The sequence below is a fragment of the Oryzias latipes genome, chromosome 17, assembly GCF_053564925.1.
Source record: "Oryzias latipes strain Hd-rR chromosome 17, Olatipes_Hd-rR_3.1".
Lineage (NCBI taxonomy): Eukaryota > Metazoa > Chordata > Actinopteri > Beloniformes > Adrianichthyidae > Oryzias > Oryzias latipes.
The window spans coordinates 27,497,548-27,513,562 of NC_136253.1; the positions used below are offsets into that span (position 1 = coordinate 27,497,548).

The following is a 16,015-nucleotide window of genomic DNA, read 5'->3' on the forward strand; positions in this document are numbered from 1 at the left end:
AAAGCAATGTGATTACGATCATAGTGCTCTGATTGGAGTTGAGTATTCTGATTACAGTATGTGCAACTGATTTTAGTTTTATACCGCAAATGCAGTTAGAGTAATTGACTTATATTCTTTGTAATCAGAGTACTAATGACGACTTCACTTCGAATAATCAGATGACTTTAAAAGCAATCTGATTACAATTAAAGTATTCAGATTGGATGTCGGTTAATCTGTTTAAAATATGTGCAATTTCTTACAGTTGGAGTTATTACAATTGGAGTAAACACATTAATTTCCTTGTACTCAGATCACAATATTCCGCTTTGAGTAATTGGCCAACCTCAGAGGTAATCTGATTGTAAGTGGGTCAATCTGATGAAAATTTTCATTTAAAGAATTTTGGTTATATTTTGAGTAATCTGATTAGGAATTCAACAATCTGACTCCATTTTAGAAAGATTATTTTAAATAATCTGTTTGCACTTTCTACATTACATTTTAGTAATCTGATTACAATTCAAGAAACGTGAATATAGCTGCTTGTTTTGTAACAGTCAGTTTGGGGGATTTTAAATGCTGTTTGACAAAAACAAAAACAGATAAAAGCGACTGGAGATCATGTTTCAGACAAAAAACAAACACTGGAACATATATTATAAGACAAAATAAACCATAGCTGCAAAAACTAAGCAGCTCTTGACCAGGGAACAAACAAAAAAATTATCAATTAAAAAAAAAATCAGAGTACAGCGCAGTCTGAAAAATGAGCTGCAGTTAGGATTTTTCCTCTCCCGCCTGTAGGTGTCTCTCCTGCTCCTCTCTCAGTCGGAGTCTCTTCACTCCCTCTCTGCCCCCCAAACCCGGATGGATGACTTCACCGTTCCGCCTGGGTTTCCTTTATGATCCCGGGATCTCCCACTTCCCTCGCCAGACATCAGCCAGCAGCACAGGCGAGCGCAGCTCTCCGCATCTCCAGCGTCCACATCCGCGCACTCTGCATCGCACAGAGACCTGCCTGCGCACAGCTCGGACTTTACGCATTGTTCTGTCCAACTCCAGAGAGGAGCCCCACGCAGGAGAAGCCTCCAAAACGCAGAAAAACGGATCTTTTCAGTACGATTGCCTTTCTTTCCTCTGTTGCCACAATGTCTGAGGTGCTGCCATACAACGAGAGCAAAATGAACGGCTACGGCGCGGACAGCGAGGTCAGCCAGATGTCCTTTAGCTGCGGACTGCAGGACACAAGCGCCTTTTTCGCCTCGTCGCAGGCTAAAAGACCCCCGAAGCTCGGGCAGATTGGCAGAGCCAAGAGAGGTAAAGATTCTCCCTGAACTAAGCATTCTCCAACAACACACTGACATTTCAGTAGTGCCGATAGAAATGTTATTTTTTTGTTGAGATAAAGCTTAATAAAACGTGTAAAAGTGCGCAGTATAAACACATATAGAATATTCTTTACATTCTGTTCAAATTACATTCTTCAAAATGTAAGCCAATCTGCACATACATCTGCCTTTAAAGGTCAAAATTACACTTTTAATTGTTTACAAATATGCACAAGAGATTATCTTCAGGAGAGGGCACACCCTACAGACAAAAGGGTAACACGGAAGGGCTGAATAATTGGTCAAAATCCTGCTGGATTGAATCCTTTTTCAGCTCTGCATAGACATTTGCTCTAATGGGATTTTAAATGTATTTGTTTACTCATCTGCAGTGGCCTCATATGCCCTGCATTCACTTTGTTTATCCATGGTTCATTTTACACCCACCTAGAGGCTACCATAATGATTATAACACTAAAAACAAGTGTCTCCATTGGAGCTCGGTGTCAATAAACATTCGTCTTTTTCTTGTCTGCAGTGGTCATCGAGGACGACCGAATAGATGAGGTCCTGAAAGGGATGACGGACAAGTCTTCACCTGGCGTTTAAGCATCAGCGATGCCTTGCAGACTTTTTTAATTTTTGACCACCGATTTGAAGCACTAGTCGGCTGTGCATGTTCGAGGATTGCGGGAGAAAGCGGCAGCTCAAAGTGAAGATGGGGTGATGAAAGAAACTGAGATGAGGCAAGCTGGAGAGAGGAGGAGGAGGAGGAGGAGGTGGAGGAGAGGTGTGGGGAGAGAATGATGTGACTCGGGGAAAAGACCAAGATTTTTTTCGTGGGATTGCTGGCAATTCTCCAAACGAATCCCAACTTTAACCACTGCGGTGCGGCAAGATGTTGAGATGGTTCGGTATCTCAATCTCTGCTGACTGAAATGAAGGATAAACACGTCATTACTTCATGACCATCTTCTTTTCGTTTGTTTCTTTCCAGAAGCGCTGTAAACAACAAAACACTGCGACAATAGAGGGCAAAGCTTAATCCCAGCCCTGTTTCAGTAAGTTGTACAGTAGGTAGGCTAAGCTCTCAGATGCCCTCCCCCTTCAACACCCTTTAGGCTTTGCTTTGCTGATTCAGTCAGCGATAGTCTGCTCAAGGGAGCTGTCTTTCAGCACTGATCCAATGCATTCCTGTTGCTGCTATTGCTTTTTTTTTCTAAAAACAGACCAACCAAACTCTGCAGTCTATGAAACAGACTCACAGTATGTGTAAAAACGATATACCCGAGGATGGTGCAATGTTATAGATTCTGTAGTTGAGACCCTGTTTATTTAGCATTGGGCCGCACATTTCTCTGAGATAGGCCACATTCTTCTTCTTCCATTGCCCATCAGCAGTTGATGGTGCATGCAGGCACCCTCATGTAGCTGACCTAAACCTGCACATATCTTTTCTTTTTGTGCCCCCCTCCCCTCTTTAGTCTTTGGTACTGCATTTCCACATAGATATCCTAAAAGCCAGGGGGGGAGTGCGGAGATTTCTAGTAAATATTTTTGAACAATGGTTTACGAAGTGGACAAGAAAACTTCTACGATTGGTTCACTTTATTTTAAGGGTTCTTTGTGTTCCGTGCTCCATGAATTCAGAGTTTTCTCCCATCTCTCTGCATGAACCGTCACGACTGGTGCCAACGCAGGTGCCGCCACTCTAACCCTGGCACGCTTCTTTTTAACGAGAATCATATTTGTATTTTTATATCTAAATATTTGCTATTTAAATTATATGCTTGTCTATCGTCTTACAGTTCATCAACAGAAATATTTGTACTTCAGAGAGGATATACAGTATAGACTGGGCTTTACACAAGAGGTTCTCAGATTTATGTTGGACTGGTCTCACTCTATATCAAAAGGTCAGACATTTTTTAAAGACTTACTGAATGTGTCTGGGGTTTTTGCACACATCAATGTTAAACTATTATTACGAAATCGTATACTGTGACTTGAGCTTTGTTGATGAATTTGTTAGAAAATGGCAGTTTTAGAGTACATTGCACTGTTTACGAGTATCCTCAAATGACACCTTGTTATTTGACAGATTTTTGGACATTAAAGTTTTTATTTTATTTTATTTATTTTGTACCATTACTTTAAATAAAACTGGATATGGTTTGTTGTGCATGAAACCTTAATATTTTCAATAACGAAACATTGTTTAATGAAGCAAAAAAGCAACAAAAATGTCATGACATTCTAAGAATGAGTCATTGTATATTATGATGCCATTTTCACTGTATTTGGTGAATGAATAAATGGTGACAGAAAATGTTAATGCGATTCTCTGACGTGGCTTTTGTCCCAAAAACCTTCAGTGAACAAAAGAAGGCATAATGAGGCAGCACTGCAGAGACCGGGACATATTCGACGAACACAGCCCAAGAAGACCAAACTGAAAAGGCTCCTCACATTAGCCATCTTCAAAGCAAACAGGAGTGAGTGCAAGCTAGTTTGAGGCATCTGCAGCATTTGGAACCTCAGAGTAAATACTGATCCTTAATTCAGAAGAGAAGGAGAAAGCAGCGATCCAGCTGTTGAGCTGCTGAACAGTTTCGTGCTGACCCGCACTGCAGAGTCCATTAAGCCTCAGAGGCATGGGGAGCCAAGACCAGCCATATGATCATCCATTAAAGTCTTGCTCTTATGAAGTAGCTCCCACACAGGAGCATGCATTATCACTTAAGTTGGCTTCTTGCTTCTGATGTGCAAGAAAACCACATATGCAAAAGCCAAAAATGTTAGGCTTATGGTATATTACAGCAGGAAGTGCCTGACCAGGGGGTCCTAGTGAATGCATCCATCTGATACAGGAGTTTGCTCAAGCTGCATTTGACGAAGTTTTTTCTTTATGGTGGATTGAAAGACTGTGACCCTGAGGGATGGAGCTGTGGTTCAGAGGCACTATTCTTTCCCGTCAGGGGATCTGTGATCCCGCCTGAAAGTGTCAGCTGGGAGTAAAGACAGCAGAATACTGTATGACAATGTTTGCCAGCAGTGCTGGGCAGGAAATTGGGCCATATGCTATCACTTTTCCTCCACCTTGTGGCACACAAATCTGAGCGGTCCTGATAACGAGTCAGAAAAAATGAATTCCCTTTAATCACAGTGGAGTGTTCCTGGAAGCCGGGCTGGATAAATGACAGTTTATTAGTTCAAAACATCTCCAGCGCCGGGACTTTCTATAAAAAGCTGCTTGTTCTGACAGGAGCACCAAGCCTTTTACCATTCCAAACTGCCATTCGCTGAAATAAAAGGACATCAACAAAGCATCATGGGTATAAGCGTCTACGTCCTCATGAGCAACAACATTGACTGTCCTGATAACATCAGCAGTGAGTCAACAAATAGAGCTATCGATCCCGTTGTTGTGGATTCTGAGGGTGCTTGTTTGAAACAATGAATAATTAGTCTTATCGCGGTAATGGGCAGCCATGAAAGGCCGGAACTGCTCTGGCATATATGAACAAATATTAGCCCATCGTGGCTGTTTCTGTTTACTGTGCACATTTGTATCTATGCTGCGAAGAAGACTATGCACTTCAACTGGCGATCCAACAATCCCTCAGTTTTCAAATATTTCAAGCTTGAAAAAAATAAAAAATGAAGCCAACACAAGAAATGAAATTTCTCTTCATCATTCAGTGATCATAACCAGATTCTCAGAGGAGAACAAGGCTCACAATGCACTTCTACAGCAAACAAATAATCTGTGCCACAGAACTGGATTGCCTGCTGGAATCCTCTAGAGCAGATTGTGTTTCACTGGATGAGACATTGCTGTAATACAGTCAACAGCGGCAGTGTTCTGTCCTCTGCAAGTAGAGCATGACAGCGAAGCTTGAAAAAATTGGATTTGAGATGATCGGACTTCCATGCAGATCATAAAAGAAAATGAACAAACCGAGCAGCATTCAGGTTTGGTCATTAGGGCGGATTTATTGCTTCTATCAAGACCATTGCACAACTTTTCAATAAATGTCGGCTTTTGAATATGAGTCTTTTTTTTTGTCATGAGTTCAGAAGCCTCCTAATCCTACTGCTGCTCCTCCAGTAGATGGTTTTGGGGTTCATGCCATGCTGGTGCTAAAGCCACCCTGCCTTTTCACTGCAAAATTGCTGCACAACTAGACTGGATGGAGACAAGAATCCCAAACATGAAGGTGCCTAAGAGTGTAAGGCAAAGCCTATCTTGCAGCACAGCACTGTGTACCAACCTCTGCTCCACCCTCAGTAGGCAGATATTAATATTCGGCCTCTTCTTACATAAGCCGGCAGTTCAATATATAGCATTATGCCATGATGCTGCCCCGAGTGACACGAGCAGTTCTGCACTTCAGTTCTTTCCCTGCCAAAACTGCATCTGATATTACAAGAAACAAACAGCTTCTGTCCTCCCAGCTGATCTACATCAGAGTTGAAATCGTTTTTTTATTACTTTATTGCAAATGTTCTTTCTAACTGATGTATTATAGGACTTTTCAGGAACTTTTGGAAACCCAGAGAAAGTTATCCACGAGAAAAGATTCGAGTTCTTGCAGTACATAAGGACAAACAAAACAAAAAAAAAATCATAATAAATGCAGGTTCCATTAATTTTAAACACAACTTACTTAGTGATTTATTTGTGCACTGAGGAAACATCAAGGCAAACTGACCAAAACTGGATGTGTCAGGTACTGAGGCCAGGACGGTTTTTTGTTAGGCTGGTGTTACAACTACCGGAGTTTGTTATGCTTTTATTTTGTTGTTTCCGGTTCTCGTGCCTTTTTACCCTCCGCTGTCTTTACGTTCTCCCATCTCCCGTATTGGTTTCACCTGCCTTCCCTGATGTCACCTGTTGTTAATCACTGTTTGTGTATATAACCAGTGTCTCCCCCGATCGTTTTGTTTGTCTTACTCTCGAGTATTACGAGTTCCAGTACTACGAGTTCCTTTACATCCTCTAATAAATCAGTCTTTCAACTTAACCTGCTGCTGTCCTGCGTTTGTATCCATGCGCTCATCCTTGACAGGACGTGGGAATGTATTAAAACATTAGAGTGCTTAATGCCATCCATCCATCTTCCAAAGCCGCTTAAACCCTTTAGGGGTCATGGGGTTGCTGGAGCCTATCCTAGCTACTGTTGGGTGAAGGCAGGGCACACGCCGGACAGCTTTCCAGTCTGTCACAGGGCCACACAGTTACAAACACACACAACAGTCACACTTTAAAGTCACTAATTAATATAAAGCATTTTGGAGAACATGCAAACTTCACACGGAAGGGTCCCACCTGGGATTCGAGCCAGGGCCTTCTCATTGTGAGGCAAAGGCGCTAACCACTACTGTGCAGCCCATTATATAATGATTGTGCAGTGCTTAATGGATTTAATTAACATATTTGAATTTATTTCATTAATAAATTTAACAAAAGATGCTTTCTTTTTTGTTTTGCTGGTTTTACTTTTGCTGGGCCTTCTTGCCAGATCATCATTGTAAACAAAAATTGGTTCTCAACTGAGCGTTCAGGTAAAATAGGGGTTAAAAAAATCATTGAAAGATGTGGTGATGTGTTTTTGAAGATGACATGAACATTTATATTTTCTGGTGCATGCGGTTCTGAAAGGGAAGCGACCATCTGTCAACTGGAAGGTCAAGAGTTTGATCCCTGCTCCTCCCAGTGAGTCAAAGTGTCAACGGGTAAAACGCTGCGACAGAGAAAAGGCAGTAATGGAACACACTGGACTAAAAAAAGCCTGTGAGAAAGCGTTTGGATTCATCCCAGGACATGATACTCAATGATTCATACTCAATCAGATTATAACAAATTAAAAATAAACAGAGAGAAAACAAAGCAGCAGAACATGAACAAGAGGAGATAACCAGATTTCCAAAATCAGATCAATAACAATGTCCTACCCATGTCACATGTTGTTCTAATAGGCATTTATCCCAAAAGTAAACGAGTGCAGCTTTTTGTACACAAAGATTTAAATGTCTCAAAAAGGCAAGGCCAATAAATAATAATCTGCCTTAATCTGCTTTTACAAGTGTATAAATGTACACAAAAAACACTAACCGACATTATGGCATTGTGGGACTTATAAAGGTCTTATTATTACAAAAGGAGCTATGCACAGAAAAAATATAGCTGATCTTTAAATGTGTATAATTCATCGCAAAACAACCATAAAAGCATTTTGAGTCAGATGATGCTTCCAGATGACCGAGTGCAGGTGCTGAGAACACTGATGGACGAAGTCAAAGAGCAGCAGAGACTTGTTGAGTTTCTAGTGGATTAGTGGCGGTTGCCTTTGCGCAACAGAGCATGAAGGACAATTAGCAAAAGGGGGAGAAAAAAAACCTGGCTCTGCTTTCTTTCACATTCATAAGCTTGCAGCCGGAGAGACCTGGATAACAGAAGTAATCAGGCAGAGCAAAAAAAAAAAGTTCAGAAGACAGGATTTATGTTTAAATGATGGTGAAAACCTCTCCCTCCATGGGGCCTGTACTTTGCACTGTGGTTATATAACCCAAGTCCAGTCAAGTTAAATCTCTGTTTGGAGCTTGTGCCATCACACATCAGTCAGCCTGAGGCAGTTGGAAACTAAATGTACAAAACCTTTAGATTGCTAAATTTAGACAAAAAATACAAAATGTGAACAAACGAGGAACAAAAGATAGTAACATTGAATATAGAAAGAATCCACACACAAAAAAAACCTTTGGCCTCCAACCAACCGCAGAGTAATGAAAGCATCCAATGTTATAACTCTGAGTACAGCAGAGCAGCTGCAGTCTTACTCATCAATATCAGACCCATGACCATTTAAAAGTTACGTAAGCTTCCTCCTGCTAACCAGGGTCCTACAGGTCAAATAGAGCCAGACTGCTGCTGAACCTTCCAGCTCAGGTAGTCAGAGCATTACGCCCATTTGTCACCATGGAGACCAGATAGTGGCCATAGATAAGTATGCAAGAGGATTAGCTCATGTGTGTGTAGTGTGTTTATACAAACTGTCAAAGGAAAAGTCATTTACATTAAAGACAGAGAGTGTGTTAACGTTACATCCGCTTAGTTCAAAAAAAAAAAAAACCTGCAAACATTTAAGAATTTATAAGAAACCTTTTTTTCCCCAATTTAATAAAATATACATTTTCTATAAATGTCAAAAGAGATATTTTGGAATTTTATCATGCTTTATTATTTATTGGTCCTGGGACTGAAAGCAGTTAAATGGGCTACATCAAAGCTTTAAAATATTTTTCTTTTCGGTTTGACTTAAAATGATGATTTACGAGCACAGACGTGCAGAACATTAACAGAATCTGAGTTAGTGGGTAAAGTACACTTCCTGGAAGAAGTCAGTCTTTTTTCCAAGCAGGAAGATCTGGCTCAGAGGAGGGCTGTCAGGGAGGAGGAGTAAACCATAACAGCTTATTTACCTACTCTGGACTTTTATTTTATTTTATGTTGGTTTTCCCACTTCTGTTCCACATTCGTGCGGTATTCTAAGGTGGCATCAGAGAGAACACGAGTTTTGGGAATCAGAGCTGAAACAGCAAATAATACAACAGGGCAGCTCCCAGTCAAATATTCTTACAATGTATGAGCTGTAAGACTCAACAAAAGGAAAAAATACTCCCTAAAAGAAGAAAAAGTTGTATTTCAACAAAAACATCAGATCCCATTTTGATAATGATGCTTCTATAAGTAGGTCAATTGCTTTGTAGAAATGTGTCAATGTGACTTGAAGAAAAATATAAAATAGAGAAATTTTATCAACCAAAACTTTAAAATCTAATACTTATTTCTTCTTGGATGTGAAAGACTATACCACAATTCTCAAAAAATAATAAAAGTATGTCTAACATTCTTAATGCTTAATATTACTGTATGTAATATTAACTGAACGTTCAGCAACTTGTCAATATAAAAGTCAAGTCTGAGATGTCTTATGTTCAAAATCAGCATTTTAGGGTCCTGAAGTTCACCATGTTCTGTCTAAACAAACAGTGGGGGAGCAAAAACATGTTTTTCAGTGTCTACACAGTCCCAAAAGTACACAAAATGAAGATAACAAAGCACAAACAGTGATGACCAAGAGGTAAAAATACAGTTGAACAAGAAAACAGTTATTAAGTCCTTAAGGTGAGGTCTAATCTCAAGTTTCAGGAGTGCTTATTGTTGTAATCTCAAGTTTCATGGCATAATGCTATCCAACGAGAAGCTGGGCGTGTGTAGCAAAAGCACAGCAGTACAGCACAGACACTGCAATAAACTGTTTCGATAAGTCCTGAAGTTAAAGATAACCAGCTCTCATGTTACACCAGCTGAAAGACGCAGTAAAAAGCAGGAGCCGTCTGAAAAATCACACACCTTTTTTTTTTTTACCAGTCTTAAAAATAGGCTGTAATTAGATCTCAGTGGAGGGAAATTAAAAATAAATGATTTCTTCTTTATTAATGCGGTCCCCCTGCAGTCAGAAGTCTAGCTGCATGTCTGCATGTGTGGCTGCCTCTTCCTTCTTTGGTCTATACCTAAGTAGCAGAAAGACCCAAGACTCATAATGGACTAATAACACGTATGTTAATGTATATCTGCATGCATGTTGCCTGATGCAGGAGACAGATCTAACCTAAATCCACATCTGACAGAAATAAAAGCAGACAGGAGACAGATGCAGATGATATGGATGTTGGCGCCAAATGACATACTTACAGATTTAAACACAAAGCTGGTGTGGCTGCGTTTTTCTGAGTCTAGACATGTCAGGTTGTCTCGCAAATCACTCCAAACCATCGAAACTGCACCGCAGGACAGCTGGGATGCTGCAAAACACCTTCTGAACAGTTTATGCGTAAAAGGTGGAGGAAAAAAACGAGTTTTTCGGGAAACAATTTTGCCAGTAAATGATTAGATGAGAAACACCTCACCCGAGAGAAGGAGCACTTGTTTACCAGACTGTGCACATGCACAGTTCTGTCTCTGCAACACAGAGGTCACCAGCTGCTTTTGGGGGGAAAAAAACAGTTGCTTTAAATAAATGCACTGTGTTTATCTCTTAAATTAACAGGCTCTTCTGTCTGACCCCGTGCTCTGCACCACCTCCTTTAGGACATGAGCACCATGTCACCTGAGTTCTGCTGCCAATTAGCCCGCCATTACTTCAGCTGAGAGAGGCGAAAGTCAAACCGTACACAGGTCCACATCAAGAGTTTAGTTTGAAAATATTTAATACATTCTCTAGTTGTGCAGCAAACGAAGGTCTAATTACAGAACCCATAAACAAAGTTATGGTACACTCTTCTAGGGTTACTCACAACACAAATGTAATGAAGAAAATAAAATAAAAAAGTCAGGATTACATGTCAAACAGACATTGAAAAAGTTGTCAGTTTATCAAGAAATGCAGAGGCCTTCATTTCTCTCGTCCAAACTGGCATCTGGATAAGAACTGTGCAGTCAGATAGCTCCAAGATTGCTTGCCATTTTTTGTAAAAAAGTAAAAAATGAAATCTGTCTTTGCAATTTTTGGGCTATATCCTGGTGCGCAAGACCACCTTAAAATCTTTTTTTTTTTAATTGTAAAATAAGATTATTATGAAGTCCATTCAGTTGAATTTAAAAATAATGATGTGTCAAATATTACATTTATTAATATGCAGTTTATTAAAAAAAACTCATATAAGACAGAACTATTTTTGGCTTTTTCAAACAAAAGATTGTTTGTTAGAATTCAGGCTTTTGTTTTCATTTAACCCTTGATTTTATTTTGCCATTTGTACTTTAAAATGTAAAACCTTAAAGTCCTTTAAAGCCTCTCAAGGCTGTTTGAATAGTCTAAATCCTTGTCACAGTTTGTTGAGTGAACTATATCCCTGAGTCCTTTCATTCTATCATAAGTCAATGTTCGACAGGAAGTCTTCCCTGCCTTCAATTTGTGTGGGAGCGACGCTCACAGGTGACAATCTAGAATCCTCCATGAGACTTTTTTCCAAAACTGCATCTTCTGGCTTCATCCTCTCCCCTTTGGTCATCACATAGAAGAAATATTCAAAGCCGTCTCCGTAGCTGGAGTGCTGGATTGACCAGCTGTACTGCGTGCGAGCGTAGAGGCGCTTCCTGAAGAAGGGCTGGGCGAAGGTGATGGAGATGAAGCGGCCTCCAGGTTTCAAGCAGCGACTAATCTAAAAGAGAGGAACAAGGAAAAGACCACATGATGGGATGATGACAAATGACAGAAAATGTGCTTTTTATGGTATGTTTTTAGTTCACTTTATAGACTTTTTTTGATACAGAAATGAGATCCTGATGTGCTGTAACCCCAGAAACAGATTGTGAATGCCACTGTAGGCAGGATATTGTGTATTAAAGATGTGTGAAATTTAAAATCCCACTCTGATTATCTTTTGATCTGTTTTAAAATCGTCCCCAGTGTTCTTTTAATTACGGTTACCGGTATGTGTTTTTAGCCAAAATTGTCGTTTTCTAGGACATAGTTTCTGCAGAGCGGCAGGAGTTCTTTAGAAATTTGCTTTTGAGTTTTGAGCGGGACTGTTGGCATGGAGTAAGCCCACCCCTTTCCCATTATCTATCTGTTTACATGCTCTCCCATTAGCTTACAACCTCAACCAAACTACTGGTGCAACAAAAATGGTGAGCAATAATCGAACTATCCAGCCGTACCGTTTTGGTCCAGATGCCAGCTCGTACGAAGAAAAAAAAGAAGACGTATACGGATCTAGTCGTAATAATAATTAAAAGACCAGTTTTAAATCAGATCAAAAGATGACTGGAAGGGATTTTTAATGAATTCCCTATTTTATCAAGTAAATTTAACATGAACATCACTGTGATAAAAAAAAAAAAACATTTTAGTTGGGCCTGAAACAAAATCTGCATTATTATTGAATCATGGACATCTGACGAACAAGCAGAGAGGTTCATAAAGCCCTGACATCATCCACAGCAGATCAATGTTTGGCTGCAGGCTGCTGATTGATGTCTTCAGATGGATTCATGCCAGGACTCGCATTTGACCGTTTCAGCGGCAGTCATGCCACAACCAGAAGAGGCACTCTGTGAAGAGCACGTGTATCTTCTTCTCACATTCATATCCAGGAGCGAGCAGCCTGAACATGAATTATTCACTCTCCACTATGACATGGAAGACAGGCGAGGGGAAAGGAGGAAGGTTTCTTGAAAGTACAGATCCCAGAAAATCAAATATGGTGCAAATAAGAGGGTAGAAAATGATTTTTTTTTTAAAATGACAGGAAAGACGTGAGTTTGCTGTATTCATTAAAAAAATAACTTAATCTCTGGGAAAAATAGATGTTTGCATCTTAGTAAGAGGTTTAGTTCAAATTGATCCATGACATCTGTCTTACCCAGCGGAAATCTCATGCTCAGCATCTCATTTAACAAGCAAATTCATCATATGAGTGTCAGCTCATTTAACACAACAGTAAACAACTTTTTCGGACAACTTTTTTGCGCGAGGAGCAGTGCAAAAACCTAAATTTGCCCTCACACCAGATTACCTTGATTTAACAAACATATAGGTGATGTATCCACATAGAAAAGTACTAATGATTCAGCAAGAAACAAACAACTTTTCCTAATAACAAAAGATTTATTCCACAAACTCCACAAGGATTAAGTGCAGGAATCTTCAGACTCAGATTCTGAAAACAGTTGAGATAACATGTTATTTTGATTTGTCAATGATGGATTTTTCTTCTTCTTTGCAGTTCAGATATGCAAAAGCATTCTGAGCCACAGACCTCATTCATTGGATGGAGCATCACATGGGTGTGCCTGTAACTCCAGAGAAAAACGTCACAGGTGTGTCGGGAACTGAGGTCATTGGAACCCGAGCTTGTGCACATCTACAGCAAACAAATGAGCCTTAACCACTGCAGCAGGCGTCACGCAGTTACTCATGTAAAAAGTTTAAACGGTGTAACGCTCAAAAATATTAACACGGTATGTCTCAGCACCACAATTTTCTACATTTCATTGCACATTTAAAAGACTGACAGCGTGTCTGCGTACGCGAGAATTCTCCTGATACAGAAGAGGACTCACTCAACGAACACCAAACAAGTCGTGCAAAAATGAGAAAAAAACTTGACCCTATAATTTCTATAATTTAAGGGTAATAAGCAATGTGGTGTTTTCCTGTACAATAAAGGACAAAATATTACACTAAAATAAAAAATTATCCCAAAACACATGACATGTTTTCAAGTCAATCTAAGCTAGACAGACATATTTGATGAAAAGTAGAAAAAAAAAAAGACTATAAAAGCTATTGTATACACACTTGACAGACACAGAAACGCAGCATCTTCTGAATTATTCAATGAGCGGAGGAAGTCTTGGCCTTACAGGAATGACCTGTCTCTAGTCCAATACAACTAAGGGAAAGATGAGATCTGGAGTTGAGTTTCACATAAGAATTCACAGATGATGTCACTGACTGGTAAGAAGAAATTCCCCCTATTGGTTTTCTCGCTGCAAAGGAGTTAAAACAATAGATGGGGTCTACTTTGCACTCACAGACCTTTTCAGTCATGCACACACACATGCACACTCACGTGCACACTCCGATGCCCTGGACCATCAGTAGGAATGAGTGTATTTTGAGTTGAGCTGCTAAGTAATCAGTGGCCTTCAACAGCTCTGCCACTTTGATTGAAGCAATTTAAAAAAATATCTATATATATATAGATATATATATAGATAAATGTATATATATATCTATATATATAGATATATATATAGATAGATGTATATATAGATAGATGTATATATATATATATAGAAATAGATAGATATAGATAAATGTATATTTGCTGCTTGTTGTCCTTCCGTAAGGAGGTGTTTTGCTGATCATCCTGAAAAATAACATTCCTAAACATTACAAGCATTTGCATGCACTATTCCATTGTTTTGTTACAAAAAAAAACTTATTTAAGAATTTTAAAATGTTTCTTAATAATAAGAGTGAAAATACACTCATGTTATTATAAGTTAGTGTGCTGAAAAAAAGCTCGTAATGAAGGCTATGTCCTTTTATATGTGTGACTGTGGTGAAGAGATTCAGTGGAGATAAAGACTTCACTAAAAATATTTATTCTATGAAAGGCTACATGCCCTCCTTTCTTAGCACAACACGAAACATAAGTGTATTGTTGAAATATAAAAAACTGGATTTACTTACTGCAGGTCAAGCAACTCAACTGTCAACATCAGTGATGATGATGAATCTGCAGCTGGCGTCATCATGCTGCCCAAAGCAAAACGCTAATACATTTAAATAGTAAATGACGCTTTTCTACCTTCTTCGAAGCCCCATAGCGCTTTTCAGTCACAGTCCCATTCACACACTGATGGCTGCTCCGCTGCCGAACACTGTCTTGCCCAAGGACACTTTGACTTATGGACGGGCAAGGCGGGAATCGAACTTGCAATATTCTGATCAGAGGTCGACTGCCTTTCCACTGCACCACAACTAAAACGTCATGAAACGTACAAATAAAAAAAAGAAATTCAAATCAAGCAAGACAAACTAGGATTGAAGTACCACTCTGTTTATCTTTGAAGTGTTCCCATTGCTGTTTTAATTATGATTATGTGTGTTTAGCACAATTTAAAAAAAAAAGTTTTTTTTCTAAGACAGTTTCTGCAAAGCAGCAGTAGTTCATTGAAATTACGGTAGTTGCGGGCAAGTCTGTCGGTGTGGAGCAAGCCCACCCCCTCTTCCTGTTACCCATCTGTTTGCACACTCTCTCACTAGTGAACAGCCCCTCACACCCCCTTTCCAACATTACAACAAAAATAGTGAGCAATATTGGAGCTATCCAGCTGCAGTGCTGAGCCAGATGCCAGCTCAGACGAGGAAAATGAAGCCGTAAATGGATCTAGCTGTTTTTAAGAGAATGTCAACGTCACAAATAAGCTCTCTTTTCTAACAGCATTTCTTTTTATCTGCACCTGACTCTCAACGGTATTACATAATAAAACAGAAAAGCAATTTTGAGCTTAATTCTCACTATAGATGTGCTCTATCGTGAGAAAAAGGCCACAAGAACATGTTAAAAACACCAAACACAATTTTCATTGGAGAGGGTCTTCAAAAGTAAGGTTTTCAATGCAGAAATGATCTGCATCATAAAAGCATCTTAGTTCCGTTAAGATGAATTCTTGTTAAACATTTGCTGTATTTGCAGAAACATTTTAAGCCTTTCAGAGCTCTGAAATATGCACTGCATATATTTCAGCTCGCGTCCTTGGTTTTCCTTTTCACAATAATCTATAAAAAGACAAAACGTTGGTCCATCAGTGACATTTAAGCCACTCTGCAGCCTTAATATCTCAGATTCAGTGCTCTGAATTTCTGTCCTCAGCGGGCCGCAATATTACGACTCACCTTCTGTTATCTCCTCTCTTCTCTCAAAGCGCTCAGGCTCACCTGAGGAAACCTCACCTGAGATAAATGACTATCTTTGGTGGTTGGATGAGGACAGAGAGTCCCATAGACCCTAGATGCCCAAACCAGGTTTTATACTAAACTGTAAAGGTTACTCTGGAGATAAAATGAGAACAGTTTCCCAACATCACAGTAACTCAGATATTATTGTAATAACAAAAA

The 16,015-nt window shown here is 39.5% G+C and overlaps 2 protein-coding genes across 3 annotated transcripts in view; one reads left to right on the top strand and one right to left on the bottom strand.

Annotated features, from left to right (window-relative positions):
* Positions 1-883: 883 nt before the first annotated feature.
* Positions 884-3,648, top strand: camk2n2a (calcium/calmodulin-dependent protein kinase II inhibitor 2a). The gene is made up of 2 exons (XM_004079204.5): positions 884-1,302; positions 1,852-3,648. The coding sequence occupies exons 1-2, from the start codon at positions 888-890 to the stop codon at positions 1,920-1,922; spliced, it is 486 nt and encodes a 161-aa protein (XP_004079252.4). The 5' UTR covers positions 884-887; the 3' UTR covers positions 1,923-3,648.
* Positions 3,649-10,571: 6,923 nt separating this feature from the next.
* Positions 10,572-16,015, bottom strand: part of ece2a (endothelin converting enzyme 2a) — a 76,859-nt gene continuing 71,415 nt past the window's right edge. For both annotated transcript variants that reach the window (XM_011486773.4, XM_004079329.5), the window contains one exon: positions 10,572-11,543. In XM_011486773.4, the coding sequence (XP_011485075.1) occupies positions 11,253-11,543 (291 nt within the window). In that variant the 3' untranslated portion in view covers positions 10,572-11,252. The remainder of the gene's footprint in view (positions 11,544-16,015) is intronic.